Genomic DNA, 21271 nt, shown 5'->3' on the forward strand with positions numbered 1-21271 from the left:
AAAAATATACCTCAATATGACAGTCGATGCTGATGGAAGTTTGGTTTTTATCCTAAATACGAAATTCCGTTGAAGAATTTCCTATCGGAAATATGAAGTTTCATTAGATGAGAAAGAGAGAAGCGGATTGTCTGCCATGCACCGCTGGTCCAGTTTGCGCCTGCTCCTCCTGGGGCTGCTTATTATGAGGAGCTCCCACCATCCCTGTGCTATGCTGACTTCCTCCTGGGGCTGCTTATTATGAGGGGCTCCCACCATCCCTGTGCTGTGCTGACTTCCTCCTGGGGCTGTACCTCTGCTGTGCATATTATGAGGGGATCCCACCATCCCTGTGCTATGCTGACTTCCTCCTGGGGCTGCTTATTATGAGGGGCTCCCACCATCCCTGTGCTGTGCTGATTTCCTCCTGGGGCTATACCTCTGCTGTGCATATTATGAGGGGCTCCCACCATCCCTGTGCTGTGCTGATTTCCTCCTGGGGCTGCTTATTATGAGGGGCTCCCACCATCCCTGTGCTGTGCTGACTTCCTCCTGGGGCTGTACCTCTGCTGTGCTCAGTATGTCAGTACAGCACAGGAATGGTGGAAACCCCTCATAATGAGCACAGCAGAGGTACAGCACCCGGAAGAAATCAGCACAGCACAGGGATGGTGGGAGCCCCTCATAATAAGCAGCCCCGGGAGGAAGTCAGCACAGGGATGGTGGGAGCCCCTCATAATATGCACAGTAGAGTTACAGCCCCAGGAGGAAGTCGGCACAGCACAGGGATGGTGGGAGCCCCTCATAATATGCATAATATGCACAGCAGCGGTACAGCCCCAGGAGGAAGCCAGCACAGGGATGGTGGGAGCCCCTCATAATAAGCAGCCCCAGGAGGAAGTCAGCACAGGGATGGTGGGAGCCCCTCATAATAATCGCACATGTCTATCAATAACTAAATTTGTCTAAATTTCGAAAATTCAGACTGAAATTCAGATAGAATTATACATCAAACTCCGGTCAAATTCTAACTGTACACATATTGCTGAAATCAAAGACTGTGTGTGTTATTAGAGTACCATTTCGAAATAAGCTAAAGGTGATTTAAAGAGTCATTGTAATCATCTAATGATGATTTTTTTTCCTTTGTTTGTTCACTTTGACACATTCGAATCGGAAAAAAAAAAAAAAAATCGAAAGTTTTGATACGATCGATTCAAAATGTATCAATTCGAACATTTCTAATCGAAAAAAAATCTGTAAATTCAGAAAGAAAATGTGAAAAAGACATAAAATTAATCCCGAATACGAACTGAACGAATCAACCAAAACAAAATAACTAGATTAATGAATCTAAACGAAACAAATATTTTCATCAGGCACTTGTCTAATACATTTACTAGGATTTAGCATTTTGGCCTAAATTTATGTAGAAATTATTTATAGACATACAATGATATGATTTTTTTTTTATTGGATATAATTTAAAGAAGAAAGTAAAAAATATTATTTTTTGCTAAATTTTCAGGTATATTTAATTTATTTATATATTTTAGTAGAAGGGATAGTCTGCAGAAACAGACACACAGGAGGGATTGTCTACAGAGACAGACACACAGGAGGAGGAGGGATAGTCTGCAGAGACACAGTTACAGTGGGGGGAGGAGGAGGGATATTCTGCAGAGACAGACACACAGGAGGAGGAGGGATAGTCTGCAGAGACACAGTTACAGCGGGGGGAGGAGGAGGAATAGTCTGCAGAGACACAGTTACAGCAGGGGGGAGGAGGAGGGATATTCTGCAGAGACAGACACACAGGAGAGGAGGAGTGATGCAGAGACACAGTCACATAGTAGGGTAGTAGGAGGGATAGTCTGCAGAGACACAATCACACTGGAAATGAAGAGGAGGGATAGTCTGCAGAGACACAGTCACACAGGAGGAGGGATAGTCTGCAGAGACAGTTACACAGGAAGTGGAATAGTTTTCGGAGACACAGTCACGCGGGGGAGGAGGGATAGTCTGCAGAGACACAATCACACAGGAGAGGAGGAGTGATAGTCTGCAGAGCACAGTCACGGCGGTAGAGGAGACGGGATAGTCTGCAGAGACAGACACACAGGGGGAGGTGGGATAGTCTGCAGAGACACACCACACAGGAGAGGAAGAGTGATAGTTTGCCAAACACAATCACACCAGAGAAGAGGAGGAGAGATAGTCTGCAGAGACACAGTTACACAGGAAGGTAGTAGGAGGGATAGTCTGCAGAGGTACAGTCACACAGGAGAAGGGAGGATAGTCTGCAGAGGTACAGTCACACAGAAGGGAGGAGGGATAGTCTGTAGAGGTACAGTCACACAGGAGAGGGGAGGAGGGATAGTCTGCAGACTTGGTTGACCCCTGAGCTTTTTTTAGCCCATTTTCAGAGCCGGAGCATTTTTGGGACAATTTTTTTAGGTCCACAACTTCAATGGACGGGGGGTGCAGGCACTCCTTTGAATAAGCATGTACATGCACTCCTGCGTATAGTTGAACATAGCCTAACAAACGCATGAAAGATGCATGAAAAACACAGGTATGAACCTTGCCTACCAGATGACCCCCCCCCGTGTACTCCCTCTCCACGCTCTCAGTTCATCACAGTTTGTGAAGGGTTAATATACAACACATGGGATTAATGTACGGGAGGGGGGGGGGGGCAGTTAAGATTCAAACCTCGAGAGCAATGAGATTTTTTGGGCTGTCCCAATATATATATATATATATCTCTATCACCTAAACGAGTCAAAGAAAAGTAAAAATAAATCCTTAAAGGAACGTCGGAAGAGCAACTCCATGTAGAAGTGTGTGTTTCACCTCTGAGCAGAACTTGGCCACAACAACATGGAGGGCGATCACATGACAGGTCACATGGGTTTTTGCAGCTGACCCCCCTGAAGCCATGTTGAATACTGGCACCGCCCACACTCAGGAGAGCTGGTGTTCCATGGTCATGTGCCTGCTGTGGAAGGAGGAACCTGGAAGTCACATGGCAGGAGTGGGTGGGGCGTCTGTACAGGAGGGGTAATGGCTGCACACGCAGAGGACAAAGGTTCCTAATCACTGTTCCTGAGATCCCCATCCTGTATTGTGTGGAGATAATCCCTACCGCTCTACAGCCGTCTCTGGACACCTTCTAAAGTTCTCCTTCCGGGAAGACCAGAGGTGGTGTCACCGTCAAGGTGCCTTCATCTACCACTCCAAACCAGAGAAACAAGGACGTTGTGATGGAGAATCAGCCACACCGCTTGTCCCGGGGTAAGAGGAGACTTTATTGTAAAGGAGAGAGCAGTACGGAGGGTCCACCTAGATCCCTCATCATCTGATAAATGTTGCAAAATTACGATAACACAGATTGCAACTGATACACAATCAACTGGCAATGCGTGTTCCTGTGGAATGCAACCTGTGCGTCAGACATAGGAAATGTTGCAGTTTCAGATTGTGTATATTTTGGATGTGTGGAATGAGTGTACCGGCGTGCCAAGCAGTAGACTCTTCATAAACTTACTTCTGGGGTCACTAACAATTATTTGTCGTGATTCTCCCCTTTTTCGTGGGGGGCGGTACATTTTCTTGTTGCAATTTTGAACTCTGCACCACCAATAGTTTACTGGACCTTTTTGAAGCGATGGCAAAGCTGAGCTCCAGGTAGGTATACATATTCCATAGCTGTGGGTCTTCTGGGGAAGCAGAGATTCTCTGTTGTAGGGGCTGCCGTCTTCGGGACCCGATGCCAAGCTGGTACCCTGCTGCATAGTAACCACATGGGGTTCCCTCAGGTATGGCATATGAATAAGTTCATTGGTCCCAGCTGGGATCCATAACTGGAGTTCAGCTTTAATGTTAGGTGCCTGATCAATCTTCCTATGGAGTGCATAGCAACCCACAACTCTCTCTGGTTTGGCTTCAAACAGGAGCATGAGATGAGGAGATGAGAAGTTGATCCGCTCTGATGGTTATAACGAGGTAGTAAGTTTAGGAACTTTATCATTAAATTGTAGAAGAATGGTTGCTTTGCCCATCATGGGGGAGCACGGTGGTGATGGCCATGTTTACCTAGGAGCTTGTCATCCTACTCCCGACCTGTAGAATTGGTGCTAAAGGGGCAAGCTAACCATCCGATGGTTTTAAACTCAAGGAATGCTTCTTGCCATGGCTAGTAGCCGTTAGTTATGTTCAGTTGGACTTGTTCCATGATGTTGAAGACGTTTCGTAGCTTCTCCAAGCCACTTCTTCATTAATGCTCTATGTCACGGCTAGTGGTAGGTTGTCACATTCAACTGGGCTTGTTCTGTAATGTTGAAGATGTTTTGTAGCTTCTCCGAACCACTTTTTCATTGAAGCTCCATGGCATGGTTAGTAGTGGTTACTTACTTTCTGATGGACTTGTTCTTCAATTTTGAAGATGTTTCATACCAATACCAGCTATTGTGAAGAAAGGGCTTGGAGAAGTCATGAAACAACTTGTGCACTGATAACCGTGGGACCTTTTATATAGACAGGTGTGTGCCTTTCCAAATCATGTCCAATCAATTGAAGTCCACCTGTGGTAAATTCAATCAAGTTGTAGAAACAGCTCAAGGATGATCAGTAGAGGATGCACCCGAGCTCAATTTTGAGTGTCATGGCAAAGGCTGTGAATACTTCATTCAAATTTGCAAAGATTTTAAACACATTTCTTTCACGTTGTCATTATGGGGTATTGTTTGTAGGATTTTGAGGAAAATAATGAATTTTAATCCATTTTGGAATAAGGCTGTAATAACATAACAAAATGTGGAAAAATTTAAGCGCTGTGAATACTTTCCGGATGCACTGTGCACTTCAAAATCTACACCTAGTCGTGACCAAGTAGAGAAGGCAACCTGGTCTGAATGACCCATGAAAAATGAGTACAAAGTTTCTGGTAAAAGAATAATATTCATATAGTCATGAATCTGGGAGAAGTTATTATGCACTATTAGTATGGATTTTAACTGGGATGATTGTACCCCCCCCCCCCCAACTTATATATTCAGTCAATGTGTGTATTTCAAACAGGTGGTTCTAGTAAGAGAAACCCACCAAAGAGATATCACCGCCCTCGGGATTCCAAACAGGAAGATGACACCATCTCTCACCATGATCAGGTCGGTGGCTAGAACCCCCAAAAAAACGATTTTGGTCTATACTGTTTTTTACGTAGTCTCAACCTATGGTCCGAACATTTTAAAGATGTCATTTGTATCATTCTGTTGGTTTAGCACGAAGAACAGATGTTTTTGAAAATTGAGGTTAAAGAGGAAGAAGAGGAGGTGTGCGTGATGGATTATCAGCAGGATGAGATGATGGGGATAATCAAACAGGAGGAACCTTCTCTAGATACCGGCACAGGTGAGTAATGAACATTAAATAGAGAAACTGTTCTGTTATATAGATTAATGTTTGAGGAGATGTAGACCTTCACCTCATCAGGTATGATTATCTCTACAAGAACGTCATGATGGACAATCAGCCACCCCTTACATCACCGGGTAAGAGGAGACTTTATTGTAAAGGAGAGAGCAGTACGGAGGCTCCACCTAGATCCCCCATCATCTGATAAACACATAGAAACAATGTATTCAGTCAGTGTGTGTGTTTCCTACAGATGGATCCAGTAATGGGAACCCACAAGAGAGATGTCCCCGTCCTCTGTATTCCCAGGATTCCGCACACGAAGATGATCTGGTTAGTAGAGATGAGGGTCTTACCTTGTATATGTATGCTCTTCATTAAGTGTCCAGTTAAATATTGATGTTTGTGTCTTATAGGATGATGACCAGATTTGTAAAGTTGAAATTAAAGAGGAAGAGATGTATGAGCCCTGTGCTGAGAATGATGTATCTCCAGAGAGTAGCATAGGTGAGTATTGGATGCTTGTATGTTGAAATGTCTACCTCTTCTAAAGTGTTTCTGTTTTGCTCATTGTCAATTTTCCTCAATACCGAATAGTAGCTATTTCCATCTGTACAAGGCTGTTGGCATGCAGCCTTGTACAGATGGAAGCCGGGCTCTATCTTAATGGACTAGTGAATATGTTGCTTGGGTATCGTGCACAACGTCAACGCACTAGCTGATGAGTCGAGTGTTGGCTGGTGGGGTCTTTTTTGGGGGAGGGGAGGCAAGGGCAAACAACCCCCCCCCGCGCGCGTGCTGTCGGTCCTTACCCCATCTAGGTGGAGTGCTGCAGGCAGCTGCTCTGGTGTCCCCTCCAGCACCGCGGGTGGGCAGTTTGAACACGTTTACATTTGTGGGCGTGACTTACGTATGCGTTCGCTTCTGCACACGAGCCGGGGGCACTTTCGATTTTTTTATTTTAATTTTTCTTATTTAAATGTAAACATCCCTTGTAATATAAATAAGCATGACAGGTCCTCTTTATTGTGAGATCTGAGGTCAAAAAAATCTCAGATCTCACGTTTAGACTTAAAAGCAAAAAAAAAAAAGGCCCTTTAAGGCCTAGAGGCGGAATTGATGTCAGGCGTCGCTCCGGTCTTCCAAGGGCGTAGAGTCAAGTGGGGGCCATCTTGCCCTCACTCGACTTCCTGCCCATGCCACCAGCATATCAGATTGCTTTCCCCGCTACCGATGTCTCTGGTAAGCGGGGGAAACGACTGGGAATCTGCGGCAGGGGCATCTCTTCTGCTACCCATAAGAGCGATCTCGTGGCAAATCTCCCGCCGGGGCCACTTTTATCTGAAAGAGGATGGCCTGCTGTATAAAAATATACCGAGCTATCTGCTGCCATAGCCCTGGTATATAACGTCAATTAATGACGTGTATATATACATTAGGGAAGTGTACACCTTAGATTGGTGTTACAGTACCGAATTATAATGCAGTGCTTTGTAAAACTGTTAACTATTCTGCCAACATACAATACACTTTATTGCGACCCATGTAAATTGTTCACATTAACACAATATTTTTCTCTAACAGATGGACACAATGAGTGGGATACCTTCGGACAGCGTATAATTTTATCTCCAGATTACAATGATAATGATGTGGGAGCATATCTCCCAGAGGAAGACCCTGGGCATTCCCGTGTAGATATATCGTCGAACCCATCCTCTGACTCTTTTACCCATACAGGGAAAAAGATGTTTCCGTGTCCTCACTGCGAAAAATATTTTAAGGCAAAATCATCTCTCGATAAACATGTCAGGGTGCACACCGGAGAGCGCCCATTCTCGTGCCCGGAATGCGGGATTTGCTTCAAATCCAGCTCAAATCTCTTTAGACATCAAAGGCTTCACGCTGGAGTGAAGAGTTTCACATGTTCCGTATGTGGGAAGCCTTGCATAGACAATGCCAACCTTGCCCGACATCTGCTAAACCACACGGGCGAGAGGCCTCATGAGTGCACGGAGTGCGGCAAACGTTTCAAAAGGAAATATCAACTGACCGAGCACTTTAGAGTTCACACGGGAGAAACGCCTTTCTCGTGTTCGGAGTGCAGCGAAAGTTTTATGCAGAAGTATGATCTCATCGTCCACCAGAAAACGCACATGGACAAAAATCCATACACGTGCACAGTGTGCGGGAAAGGTTTTACATGGAAGCATACCTTCCTCCTGCACCAGCGGACACATACGGGAAAAATGACCCACACATGCACCGAGTGCAGCCAGTCTTTCCTAACCAAGTCTGAACTTAATGTACACCGGAGGTGTCACATGCACGTGGTGATCTTTCCGTGTTCGGAATGCGAACATTCATTCAAAACGCGTAAAGAACTCCTAATACACCAGAGAAGTCACACCGGTGAGGAGGTCTTCTCATGTACGGAATGCCAGAAATCCTTCATAAAGAATTCAGAACTTATCAGACACCAGAGAATCCACACCGGTGAGAAGCCCTTTTTGTGCTTACAGTGCGGCAAACGCTTCATGCAGAAAAAAGGCCTCAATGCCCATATGAAGCTCCACGAAGAGAAGCCCAAGTGACGGAAAAATGTTTTAGCAAGAAGACAATTTCATCCCTATCAGAACAATCACATCGCAAAGAACTGTTTTCTTGTGCGGAGTGTGGGACGGGGGCCAAGAAATCTGGCCATGTTCTTCCTTGGAGAACCAAAAATGTTGGTTGAGAAAGCCTACCAAATTACAGACCAGACGGTTTCTTGGTTGGATGGATCAATAAATCTCTTGCAATGATGGAAAATTTAATTTACAACTATCAATGCAGCCGATGGGTCCTCCTTACCGCAACCCGCTACTTGCTTCTCATTGGTTTTTGCCGCTGTACAGTTTACTTAAAGCTTTGATTTAGACAAATGCCTTTTGAGTCAACTAGATGTTTTGCTCTTTATAACTAAAGGTTTCATTTATAACCGTACGTTCTTAGTTATTTTTTGTTTGTTTTGAAAACTTGTATGCGGATTAAAGGGATACAGTCCTGGGAGGAATTCTTAGAATACCATTCCTGACCTCTTCTTTCAAATATACTAGTTGCCTGGATGTCATGATGCTCCCCTGGTTTCTGAACTCTTTGATTACTCTGACATGGAGCAGCTGTATTGTACAGGTCTTCCGGCTTTGCTTCCTACATACTTTCTGTAGGTCAGTGACTCAAAAAGCTTGGAAGCCACAGGGTTGGCATCAGGGCCGTTTTTAAGGCAGGGCAAAAGGGGCAGCTGCCCTGGGCCCTGTCATTGTTGTGGGGCCCAAAGCAGCTGCCTCATACTTTCCAACTATCCTGGTTTAAATTCCCTTGTCCCTTGAGGTTTTAGTCCTGTGCTGTGTCCCGATATCTCAGTGTGAAGTACTGCTACTAATTATGCCCTATTGTTGTGTAAAGATGACCTGCAGACCCTGTGTTTACATGTAAATTATCAGCATTTATATGTAAATAGGGGTGGCCGGTGGCATAGATTTGTATATCATGCCCCCCTGGGGTCATATCCACAGTAATCTCTAGCAACCAATCAACAAGCAGAAATCATGTGCTGTAACCTCTAGCAACTAATCAGTGAGCCGTAATGTGTGCTGTAACCTCTAGAAACCAGTCAGTGAGCAGTAATGGTACACTGTAACCTCTGGCAACCAATCACAATAGCTTCCTGATCTGATTCAGTAAACTGATTTTGAGTCTAGCTGCTATTTATTGTATGTCTCAGAGCAGATGGAGAGCAAAACTGCATGGGGGGCCCCAAGAAAAGTTTTGCCCAGGGTCCAATCAATATTAAAGACGGCCCTGGTTGGCATTCCTTCCAGGCAGCTAAGACTTCTAGCAAGAGGCTGAGAGTGTCAGCCTATGTATTTTTCTGAGATACTTAAGAGGTGAAGGCCAGCCCTTGGAAACTCAGGGCACTCACAGTGGGTATAAATGATCTACAATCAGGGGTGTCAAACTCAATTTCATCATGGGTCACATCAACATTTTGGTTGCCCTTAAAAAGTTGGTTGTATCTGTAAGACTAGATGTTCAGAGACTCCTAACATCATATGTCAAGAGACCCCACCACCATCAGAGGTCAAGAGTCCCCCACTCTCCCTTACACCACAGTTCACTCCCCTTATCTTGTGCTGCTACCAGGAAGAAGCTAGGGGCGTTGCTGGGAGAAAGTGCAGGGTCTGGAGGAGGACCAGAGGAGGGCTGGAGTTAGCTGCCAGAGTCTCTGCTGATTGCTGAGACCAGGGGAGGTGGAGATAAGGGGGTGCTGCAGCTATACAGAGGAGCAGGATCTGTAGAATGAGTTCTGAGCTCCTCTCTGCTGCCAACTGCTGAGATGGGAGGACAGGCAGGGGTGGGCCTTCCTGTGGCTGCACAGAAAAGCAGAGGATCTCTCTCTTCTTTGCCGCTGAATGCTGAAACAAGGTGGGGGAAGAGATAAGGGGGTGCTGCAGCTGCAGGAGAGGTGCGAGGGTAACAGAAAATGACCTGGCGGGCCATATTCGGCTCGTGGGCCTTGGGTTTGACACGTGATCTATGTTTTCCGATGTGTAGATGTTTCACATTCCAAGCACATTTAATAGCGCACTGGCTATTCATGTGCTTGGACTGTGAAAAGAGTTTAATTGAGAACTTGAATATTCCTCAGCAACAGAAGATGCACGCTGAAGAGAAAAAGGTCTTCTGCTTCTAGTGCAGGAAGTCTTTCTAAAGAAGTCCAGCCCTGTTACCCATCTAAGGGAACAAAGCCAGGTGAAAAGCCAATTTCTTGTTTTGAGTGTGAGAGGAGGTTCATGGAAAAAGAAAAGCTAGGCAAACATTTGCAAGGCCTTTACAGAAGCCAAGTGTGGGAAAGCCTTTGTAGAAAAATGCAACCTTGCCCAAAATCGAAACATCCGCACCATGCTCCATAAAAAACCCCCAAAAAAAACAAACAATAATGATGCATAATAATAATAATAATGAGACAATGTCGTTTCTGAAGTTACACTTTTATTTGGGATACTTTGAGTAAGGTGTCACATATCCATTGATGAAATGCAAAACATGTACAGTAATAGCAATGGGGCCCAGCAGTACGGTGTGCCTCTCTACAGGTTGCGACAGTCTTTTGGAACCTAGAATAGGGGTATCAGGGGCCAAATGCGGCTTTTTACTCGCCATTATTCCTGCCACTGACGCCAACTAATGGGCACTATTCCTCCCACACACACCAATGATGGGGCACTATTCCCCCCACTGACACCAATGATGGGACTCTATTCCTCCCATACACACCAATGAGGGGACTCTATTCCTCCCATTCACACCAATGATGGGGCAATATTCTTCCCACTGACACCAACAACAGGGCACTATTCCTCCCACTGACACCAATGATGAGGCATTGTTGGTGACAACAGGACATTTTTTACACCCACTGGCCACAGCCTGATCTCCCTAAAGTCTGAAGGACAGTAAACTGGCCCTTTGTTTAGAAAGTTTGGAGACCCCTGCTCTAGAGAATTACTATGAAGTCAGGATTGCCTTGAGGATCGAATTAGTGGTGGCTGGTGTTCAAAATGTTTTGGGGGGTGCAAACAAACTGAAAAATTCTAAAAAAAAACATCAAATGCAGCCACTGTGCCATCAATGGTAGCGACTGTGCCCATCAAATGCCACCACTGTGCCATCATTTGCCGCCACTGTGCCCATCAAATGCAGCCACTGTGCCCATCAAATGCCCCCACTGTGCCCCATCAAACGCCGCAACTGCGACCCCCCCCCCCCCCCTTCCACGTCTGCCCAGATTTTTCTATAAACAGGTAGGAAATATGAGGTGCGTAAACGGATCTTATCTACATGGACGTGTCCCAGACCTCAGACCAAGTGTAGAGGCCTCACCGCCCATCTACCTGTCTTCTTATCGATTCTGAGGTCGAGAGGGATATGGTTGTCTCAGCTCACCAGGCAATCTGTAGTTTCTATTGATGTGGGTGCCAGGCACCACTGGGCTGAGGAAGTGTTTGTGGCACCCAGTTAAAAAAAATGCTAAAACATGTTTCCGGTGGCTTAATTAAATTATTTTTTAAAAGCCAAATAGAAAATAAAATATGTAGTTGACCCCAATTGGTTTTCTTAGCGCTGAATTAAAAAGCTCAGGAAAAGGAGACCTTCAGCATTCTCATCTTGTGTGCCATAGGACCTCGTCTCAGCCCTGGAGCCAGAAATCTGAACATGAACCCAGAAGAATTGAGAACGTCAGTGCTGGCCAAGTCTCCTGATCTCTGACCATTTCTATAGTTGTGGGCTCCAAAAAACCCTTTCATAGCTATCACATTATAGCTACATCTATGACTTTACATGTCACATCCAGCCATGCCACATCTACTGCATTCATGTACCGGTTTGGTGTCCTTCAGCCCGTTATTTGCTGTAGCCGGAGTCTTCTAAAAGCATCAGATCCTGCACTTTTCTGTGCAGCCACAGAGAGGTCTCTGCCTCCCCTCCCATCTCAGCAGTTGGCAGCAGAAAGGACAGAGCCGGAGGATGCTGTAGGCCAACACAGTGTTTGGTTGCACTGACAGTGACTGATCCTACAAAGACCAAGATACGGGTGAAGACTCCAGGATTGCTATCCTGACCCTACATCTTTAGGCCCCTTTCACATGGGCGTTCCAATAAGGTCTGCCTGTCCTTTTTATAGGTCGGACCTGATGAGAAGGTCCATGCATCCCTATGGATAGACAGGTGTAGATGGACTTGTACCAGCAGGTCCACAAAGAAAATGCAAAAGAACTGAGTCCTCTTCCGTTTTTGTGGAACTGATCAGAGGTAGCCAGATGTAAGTGGACAGAGGAGACCGTTTACACTCATCTGCCCACAGAGCAGGATGGGGTCTGTCTGTGTCCTCTATGCATATACAGAGCTGATGCCCATCCTCTTCTGCTCCGATCAGCAGGGGATCAGTCTGTGTAAAGGGGCCTAAAACAAATAATTTACTGGCCCAGAACAATGATGAAGGCATTGACATCTAAAGTCCTGGTTATATTCAGCAGAGTTGAGGAGGATTCTGAGAGGTCACATGATATCGTTCTTATCTCTATTAATAAAACACAGACCTGACCGGAAAGGTGAGGAGGATTCTGGGAGGTCACATGACATCGCTCTTATCTACATTAATAAAACAGACCTGACCTGAGAGGTGAGGAGGATTCTGGGAGGTCACGTGACATCACTCTTATCTCTATTAATAAAACACAGACCTGACCGGGGAGGTGAGGAGGATTCTGGGAGGTCACATGACATCGCTCTTATCTCTATTAATAAAACAGACCTGACCAGAGAGGTGAGGAGGATTCTGGGAGGTCACATGACATCGCTCTTATCTCTATTAATAAAACACAGACCTGACCGGAGAGGTGAGGAGGATTCTGGGAGGTCACATGACATCGCTCTTATCTCTATTAATAAAACACAGACCTGACCGGAGAGGTGAGGAGGATTCTGGGAGGTCACATGACATCACTCTTATCTCTATTAATAAAACACAGACCTGACCAGAGAGGTGAGGAGAATTCTGGGAGGTCACATGACATCGCTCTTATCTCTATGAATAAAACAGACCTGACCGGTAGGTGAGGTGGATTCTGGGAGGTCACATGAGATCGCTCTTATCTCTATTAATAAAAAAAAAGTTGACCGGAGAGGTGAGGAGGATTCTGAGAGGTCACATGACATCGCTCTTATCTCTATTAATAAAACAGACCTGACCGGAGAGGTGAGGAGGATTCTGGGAGGTCACATGACATCGCTCTTATCTCTATTAATAAAACACAGACCTGACCGGAGAGGTGAGGAGGATTCTGGGAGGTCACATGACATCACTCTTATCTACATTAATAAAACACAGACCTGACCGGAGAGGTGAGGAGGATTCTGGGAGGTCACATGACATCGCTCTTATCTCTATTAATAAAACACAGTGCTGACCGGAGAGGTGAGGAGGATTCTGGGAGGTCACATGACATCGCTCTTATCTACATTAATAAAACACAGACATTATCTCTATTAATAAGGTAAAGTGAGTAAGGGAATAAAGGGTTAATGAACAGGGAATTGCAGGGATTCATAAAGGGTTAATATACATTAAGTTAAAAGGGGCAGAGTTAATTAATGGAAAGTGAATTGAAGTGGTACAATAAAGAGTTAAAAAAAAAAAACACTGAATGAGAGGAGACACTGAAGGGTTGATGTACATTGAATAAAAATGTAGCAAAGGGATGATGTGTATTGAATGGTAAGGAGGACAGTAAGGATTAATACACACTCAGACTCTGGGCAGTAAAGTGTTAATGAGCACTTCCTGTATACGCTTAGACATTGGATGGTGAGGGGTTAATGAGCACTTCCTGTGATGCTCTTGGACACTTTGCACACTGTGCGTTCCTGAGAAGACATTGGCCACAACAACATGGAGGATGATCACATGACATGTCACGTGTTTGTGTATCTGACCCCCCCTGAAGCCATGTTGGATACTGGCAATGCCCACACTCAGGTCTGTTGGTGTTCCATGGTCATGTGTCTGTTGCAAGAGGAGGAAACTGGAAGTCACATGGCAGGAGTGGGTGGGGTGTCTGTAGAGGAGGGGTAATGGCTGCACATACAGAGGACAAAAGTTGCTAATTCGTATTCCGGAGATCCCATCACCCATCCCATCCTGTGCTGTGTGTGGACATAATTCCTACTACTCTACAGCCGTCACCAGATGCCTTCTAGAGTTTTTCTTCTGGGAAGACCAGTGGTGGTGTCACCATCAAGGTGCCTTCATCTACCTCTCCAACCCAGAGAAACAAGTACAAGCAGATTCTAGAAGTCACCCAGAAGATCTCTGTGCCGGGAATTCTGGGACATTATCCAGTAACAGACAAGGGATGTGTCTGGATGGTGACTGTATCATTGTGTGTGTCAGGTTCCTATAAGGTGTCAGGATGTCACTGTCTATTTCTCCATGGAGGAGTGGGAGTATTTAGAAGGACACAAGGATCTCTACAAGGACGTCATGATGGACAATCAGCCGCCCCTCACATCACCGGGTAAGAGGAGACTTTATTGTAAAGGAGAGAGCAGTACGGAGGGTCCACCTAGATCCCCCATCATCTGATAAACACATAGAAACAATGTATTCAGTCAGTGTGTGTGTTTCCTACAGATGGATCCAGTAATGAGAACCCACCAGAGAGATGTCCCCGTCCTCTGTATTCCCGGGATTCCACACAGGAAGGTCACACCATCCCTCACCATCATGAGGTATATGGGTAGAACACAAAGTTTCTCCAGACTGTATAAGATTATACTCTTTTATGTAGTCTTAGCCTATTGTTGATGAGATTTTCATGATTTTATTTTCCATCATTTTGTTGGTTTAGCATGAGGAACAGATGTATGTGAAAGTTGAGGTTAAAGAGGAAGAAGAAGAGGTGTGCGTAATGGATTATAAACAGTCTACAGAAGAGTTTGGGATGACGGCAAACATTAAACGGGAGGAATCTTTAAATATAATCACAGGTGAGTATTAAGCACTAAATATAGAAACTGTTTTGTTATTAATAACTGAGGATCTGAAGTCCTTCACATAATAAGAATTAGTTCTACAAGGACGTCATGATGGAGAATCAGCCGCCCCTCACATCACCGGGTAAGAGGAGACTTTATTGTAAAGGAGAGAGCAGTACGGAGGCTCCACCTAGATCCCCCATCATCTGATAAACACATAGAAACAATGTATTCAGTCAGTGTGTGTGTTTCCTACAGATGGATCCAGTAATGGGAACCCACCAGAGAGATGTCCCCGTCCTCTGTATTCCACACAGGAAGATCACACCATCCCTGATCAGGTAGATGGAGATGAGGGTAACACCTTTTACACTTATACTCTTCATTCAGTTTATAATATTGTGCTGATTTTGTGTATTTTAGGAAGATGACCAGATTTATATCAAATTTGAAATCAAAGAAGAAGAGATGTATGAGATGGATGATCAGCCCCGTGTGGTGAATTCTATACCTCCAGAGAGCAACACAGGCGAGTACTGAATGTTTACTAGTTCTATTACCAAGAATATATGCCTACCTCTTCTTATGTGTTTCTATGCTGTTGTAAAATTATTCTGCATGCTGAATAGTAGGGATGAGCAAACAGCTCGGCCTGAACATAAGTTTGGGCCGAACTTTCTTTGTTCGGTTGTTCTACGACAGTCAAATTGGTGTTTTGACCATTTGTTCGCCCCCCCGAACCGACCACAATGCATTGCGGCGCTGAACAGTGCATTGCAAGCCCCGATTGGCTGAAGCAGTGAAAGCTTTATACTGTCAAAGTCATGATTGGACACTGTCGTCATGACTTTATCCAATCATTGCTCATTCACGCCCCACAGTATAAAAGTATTCTTTCAATGGCAGCCATTTTCAGTGTGATTTTGGCGTGGAGAGAGACAGAACAGGGCTCTGTTCAGTGCTATCAGTTAGTTAGTGTCCTATACTGTGCTATTTTGCTTCAATTGTCAGTGTAGAATATTAGTTTACTATCAGTCTAGGGATAGTGTGAGTGTTGTGAGTAGGGACAGCTCAGATAGTTTCACTGTAGTGTAGTGAGACTGTGTCATTCATACATACATTAGTCTAGAGTAGGGACAGTTCAGATAGCGTCAGTGTTGTGACAGTTAAACACCGTATTTTTGATTGCGTTACTACCAGTTTAACGCCATTTACTTCTATGTGCATTACTGCCAGTTTAACGGCATATAGTTTTGTGCGTTACTGCCAGTTTAAAGGCATATAGTTTTGTGCATTACTGACAGTTTAACGCCATATAGTTCTGTGCTTCACTGTACATTTGGCGCATTATATTGCAGTATATTATAGTGTATCTGTGTAGTGTGAGTATTCAAATTAAAGTGCACCAAACACCTCCTTTACATTGATTAAAGTGCATCTACGTACAGATGTCAACTTCTTTACATTTGCTTATAAGCACCGCCCCCTCCCTCCCAATAATGTCTGAGAGGACAAAAAGGAGAGGCAGATGGTCACTTGACACTGTAAGAGGGCCAGCAACAAATGTGTCCACAGGCAAAGATGGACGTGGTGGTCAGTCCTCGGGCAGGGCATCATTTCCTCTGTTTAGGGAGTTTGCCTGTTTTTACCAGCCACAGCATGCAGAGGAGGTGGTAGACTGGCTTATTAAACCTTCCTCATCCTCTGTCATGCAAGTAGAGACAAGTGTGCAGTCCCCTGCAGTTGCCAGAGTGGATAAACCTGCCTCTTTGTCCACATCTATTCCTTCCATGGCACCAACATCAGCCATTGAGGAGGCAGCTGAGTTATTTGACCACAGTGTCAGCCACTTGCTCCTTGATGATGCCCAGCCATTTCTGGATTCAGATGTTGGTTCTGAGGTTGAGGATGACAGGAACAGGAGCCTAGAAAGAGGGAGGAACACTCACTGTTGGCATTCATATTCCCCAAGCCGCAGCGTATTGTCAAGTTGTCTACAGTGGTAATGATGATGATGAGGTCACTGATGCAACTTGGGTGTCAGAGCAGAGGAGGAAACTGAAAGTGAGGCGGCACAACCCCAAGGAGGCCACATCAAGAGAGTAGAGAGCAGCCATCCTATTCCATCACATTCTGCAGCTATTATCTCCTGGCTCACTCCCCAATGCTCAGCTGTCTGGGCCTTTTTCAGCACATCTGCAGCAGATCGCACTGTTGCTATCTGCAAACTGTGTCTCAAGCACATCAAACTTGGCAAAAACACCAACCATTTGGGTACCACATGCCTAACAAGGCATTTAATGTCCAGCCACTCAGCACGTTGGCAAGAACACCTAAAAGCCACACAAAAGGGGCACAAATCTGTCCTTCCTCCTTACCCACTTCAGTCTGCCCCTGCAATACAGAGTTAATACCTTTAAGCAGCCTCCAATGAAAAATACAGTCCCTGCCACCCACATGGCCAGCGCCTGAATGCAAGCTTGTCAAAGATGTTGGCTCTCCAACTTCTGCCTTTCAGCCTGGGGGATTCTGCCCCCTTCTGTGAATTTGCACATGTACCACAATGGCAGGTTCCCAGTAGCTACTACTTTTCACATAAGGCCACTCCATCTCTCTACCATCACGTGGAAGGGAATGTTCTGGCATCCTTGGGCAAGGCAGTCAGCCGTAAAATCCACCTTACTGTTGACACATGGTCCAATAAACACGGGCAGGGACAATATATTTCGTTCAGCGCAATGGGTAACGCTGTTTGCAACTCGAAAGGATGCAGGACAGGGCTCGGTGCTTCAGCTTGTTGTGCCCCCACGTCTCCATACAGCTGGTGTTGATGATGCCAGACCTGTGAGCTCTACCCCTTCCTCCTCCTCCGTCACCTCCATGCCCTCCTCTGCAGAAGTTTCCTATGAATATCAGGTATCCCCTAAGCGTTCAAAGGGCTATTCCCAGAGCCAGGCTAAAAGGTGCCATGCAGTGCTTCAACTGGTGTGTTAAGGGGACAGGAACCACGCTGGAGCAGAATTTCTTGCCGCTCTGCAGGGACAGGCCCAGTGGTGGTTCACACTACGCCAGCTGGAGCCAGGAATGGTGGTGCCCGATAATGGCTCAAACCTCCTGCCAGCCCTTAGACAGGGAAAGTTGACACATGTGCCATGCCTGGCATATGTCCTCAATTTGGTGATGCAGCGTTTCATAAGTATGTACCCAGGGTTGCAAGATGTACTAAAACAGGCCAGAAGAGCCTATAACCATTTCAGGCGGTCATACACAGCCAGTGCTTGGTTAGCGGGAATTCCACCTGCCCGTAAACCGCCTGATTTGTAACATGACCACCAGGTGGAACTCAACTTTGGGAATGCTGCAGTGGCTATACATGCAGCAGAGGGCCGTCAATGAGTATCTGTGCCAGTATGGCACGACGACAAACTCAGGCCGCCGCTGCTTTTTTTCCCCCACGCCAATGGCTGATCATTAAGGATGCATGCACTGTATTGTCACCATTTGAGGAGGCCACAAGGATGGTGAGCAGTGACCAGTGCATGCATGTGACACAATCCCTGTTGTGTTCTTGCTGGAGCAAACTCTGCGTGGCATTATGGACAGGGAACTGGAAGCAGAGCAGCAGGAGGAAGAGGAGGACTTCCTTTCCTCTCAAGGTCCACTTTATTCCTATGTCGCAGAACACACAGGAAGAGAGAGGGGAGGAGGATGAGGAGGAGGAGGATTCTGGCACTTTCATAGGCTTCGAAGAAGAGGAAGACGTGCGTCAATCTGTGAGCGATGACTTTCCAACCCCAGGACCCTTGGGAGTAGTACGTGGACGAGGATTTTATTGAACGTTTTTTTTCTGACTCCAGTAGGTGTGGTGGAAAATGTAGTTTTGAGTCTTCTGTTGATCAAGTGAGAAGTGTTGGAGAAAGGCTTCCGCCTAAGTGAGGCATTTCGGAATTTTTTTAGCCCTTGCCGCCCAGGGCTGTCAGCTTCCACATCCCATCGGCAGCATTTGCATCACATGGTGGACGATTACCTTGGGGCCAAAATAGAGATGGAGAGCTTTCCAGCTGACGATCTACTGACTTGCCGGGTCATGAGAATAGACCACTGGCCAGAACTTGCCCCATATGCTATTGAGTTGTTGGGCTGCCCTGCATCCAGTGTGCTTTCAGAATGGGCATTCAGTACTGCAGGAGGTTTTGTTACTGATCATAGAATGCGTCTGTCCACAAACTCCATGGACCGTTTGACTTTTATGAAAATGAATCAGTCCTGGATTACCAGCTATGAAGCCCCTGATGCCAATATCACTGATTTAAATATTTTTGGGATGTGGAATCTCTGCAGGACTTCGAGGCTGCCTAGCTTTGAGAGTGTTCAATCATTTCATCTGGAGCAATGTTTTTGGTATAGGTTTCATGGGCACAATTAACACCCAAAGACCAATTTTTCTGCACCTGTTTGACAGGTGCATATCATTGCATTTTTTTACAGCAAGGCCAACTCTTGCTTTCATCAAGAGTATCTCTATAGGATTACGGTGGGAAGGCACCACCGACACCCACAGACCAATTTTTACACACCTGTTACTTCTATCCAAAGTCATAGTGACACCAGAATGTATCCAAAAAATCTCTAATTTTGCTGCCAGTGCACTACATTGTGGCCTCATCAGACACACTGGTTCCCATAGCTGTTGCTGATCAAAATAAATGCAGCCTGCAGGGAAAATTTGTCATTTTTTTTTTTTTTTTTTGGCTTTATAAATACAATTATTGCTGTAGCAGATTCTAGACATGGTACAGATCTGCCACGTTACAGGTAGACTAAGGGGACCCCACAGGCACTATATTGGAAGGAGTTTTTCATAAAGTTATTTTTTATTGATACATGTCCCCCAGGGCAGGACCCAGACCCCTATAACCATTGTATGCCCAATTACTTGCATATAAGCCTTCAAAATGGACACTTTTTAGATTTTTGACGTTCGGGTCCCATTGACTTTAATGGGGGTCATTATTCAGGTATGAACTTTCGCGGTGTTCGAAAGTTCTGGTGTGAACTAAACAGGGGTCCGTTCGGCCCATCCCTACTAAATAGCAGCTTTAAAAATTCTTATATAGAAACCCCTTTGCATCATACGCCCAGGAGACTAGTCCTCCTGTTTGTATCAGTAGATAAATGAGTTGCCAGTGAAGGGAAATGAACACATGGGTAATCTGTTACGATGACTGACAAGCTCTGCACCATGAATGTTTGAAGAGACCAATGCATCACCATGAAATGAGATGGACATACTGTACACCATATGAAAGGTCCATCTCCATTCTCTTGATATAATGTAATGTTCCCAACAAATGAGGAGGAGATACTGTACACCATATGAAAGGTCCATCTCCATTCCTCAATATAATGTCATATTCCCAACAAATGAGGAGGAGATACTGTACACCATATGAAAGGTCCATCTCCATTCCTCAATATAACGTCATGTTCCCAACAAATGAGGAGGAGATACTGTACACCATATGAAAGGTCCATCTCCATTCCTCAATATAATGTCATGTTCCCAACAAATGAGGAGGAGATACTGTACACCATATGAAAGGTCCATCTCCATTCCTCAATATAATGTCATATTCCCAACAAATGAGGAGGAGATACTGTACATCATATGAAAGGTCCATCTCCATTCCTCATAATAATGTCATGTTCCCAACAAATGAGGAGGAGATACTGTACACCATATGAAAGGTCCATCTCCATTCCTCAATATAAAATTATGTCCCTCACAAATGAGGTGAAGACAGTGGTAAGAGGTAGCAAAGATCTCACATGTCCCTTGTATCAGTATCGCTACCCAGTTCCAGGCCTGCCAATCAGGTTTGATGTGACTCTGGAAATGCACAGTGCCATTAATGGGACCTCCCTGCTGTGTTTTGTCAGCCTCTGCTGGTCTTCGTGCTGTGCTGGTTGGTCCTTGCTCATTACTGTGAATAACATCAGAGTACAGGGGTCAGGTGTATGTAACATACTGCATGTAGGGGTCAGGAGTGTGTTAAGTACAGAGTGCAGGAGTCAGGAGTGTTTAACATACTGAATTTAGGGGGAATGGTTGTTGAAAAATATGGAGTTCATTCTATAATGTAGAGAGAGGGCAGGAGTGTATAATGTACAGTGTGCAGGGGTCAGGAGTAAAAGAATGTACAGCCCAGTGAACAGCATGCAGGAGTATGTAACATACAATGTGCAGGAGTCGGGAGTGTATAAAGTACATGTGTACAGTGTTGGGGGTCAGGAG

General features: G+C 45.3%; 2 protein-coding genes across 4 annotated transcripts in view; both read left to right on the plus strand.

The window, feature by feature from the left end:
* The window catches only part of LOC143956203 (uncharacterized), a 94360-nt gene that overhangs the window by 70186 nt on the left and 2903 nt on the right, over positions 1-21271 (plus strand). For 2 of the 3 annotated variants that reach the window (XM_077466364.1, XM_077466365.1), the window contains exons 5-8: positions 14633-14730; positions 14850-14988; positions 15235-15317; positions 15400-15505. In XM_077466364.1, the coding sequence (XP_077322490.1) occupies positions 14633-14730; positions 14850-14988; positions 15235-15317; positions 15400-15505 (426 nt within the window). Of the gene's footprint in view, positions 1-14017; positions 14517-14632; positions 14731-14849; positions 14989-15234; positions 15318-15399; positions 15506-21271 lie in introns of those variants that run through there. The other variant, XM_077466366.1, reaches the window with a different exon arrangement.
* On the plus strand, positions 2997-8382 carry LOC143956308 (uncharacterized). The gene is made up of 6 exons (XM_077466525.1): positions 2997-3276; positions 5062-5150; positions 5265-5394; positions 5651-5730; positions 5814-5904; positions 6982-8382. The coding sequence occupies exons 1-6, from the start codon at positions 3246-3248 to the stop codon at positions 7989-7991; spliced, it is 1431 nt and encodes a 476-aa protein (XP_077322651.1). The 5' UTR covers positions 2997-3245; the 3' UTR covers positions 7992-8382.

The sequence above is a fragment of the Lithobates pipiens genome, unplaced genomic scaffold, assembly GCF_037356315.1.
Source record: "Lithobates pipiens isolate NorthernLeopardFrog02 unplaced genomic scaffold, aLitPip1_a1.2 Scaffold_35, whole genome shotgun sequence".
NCBI lineage: Eukaryota > Metazoa > Chordata > Amphibia > Anura > Ranidae > Lithobates > Lithobates pipiens.

What these genes read in the sequence shown, in the direction of transcription:
- LOC143956308 (XM_077466525.1), top strand. Translation starts at nt 3,246, where the DNA reads ATGGAGAATCAGCCACACCGCTTGTCCCGGG. An exon ending in TTCTCTAGATACCGGCACAG is followed by an intron (nt 5,395 to 5,650) that starts GTGAGTAATGAA and finishes TGTTTCCTACAG; the next exon opens with ATGGATCCAGTAATGGGAAC. An exon ending in ATCTCCAGAGAGTAGCATAG is followed by an intron (nt 5,905 to 6,981) that starts GTGAGTATTGGA and finishes TTTCTCTAACAG; the next exon opens with ATGGACACAATGAGTGGGAT.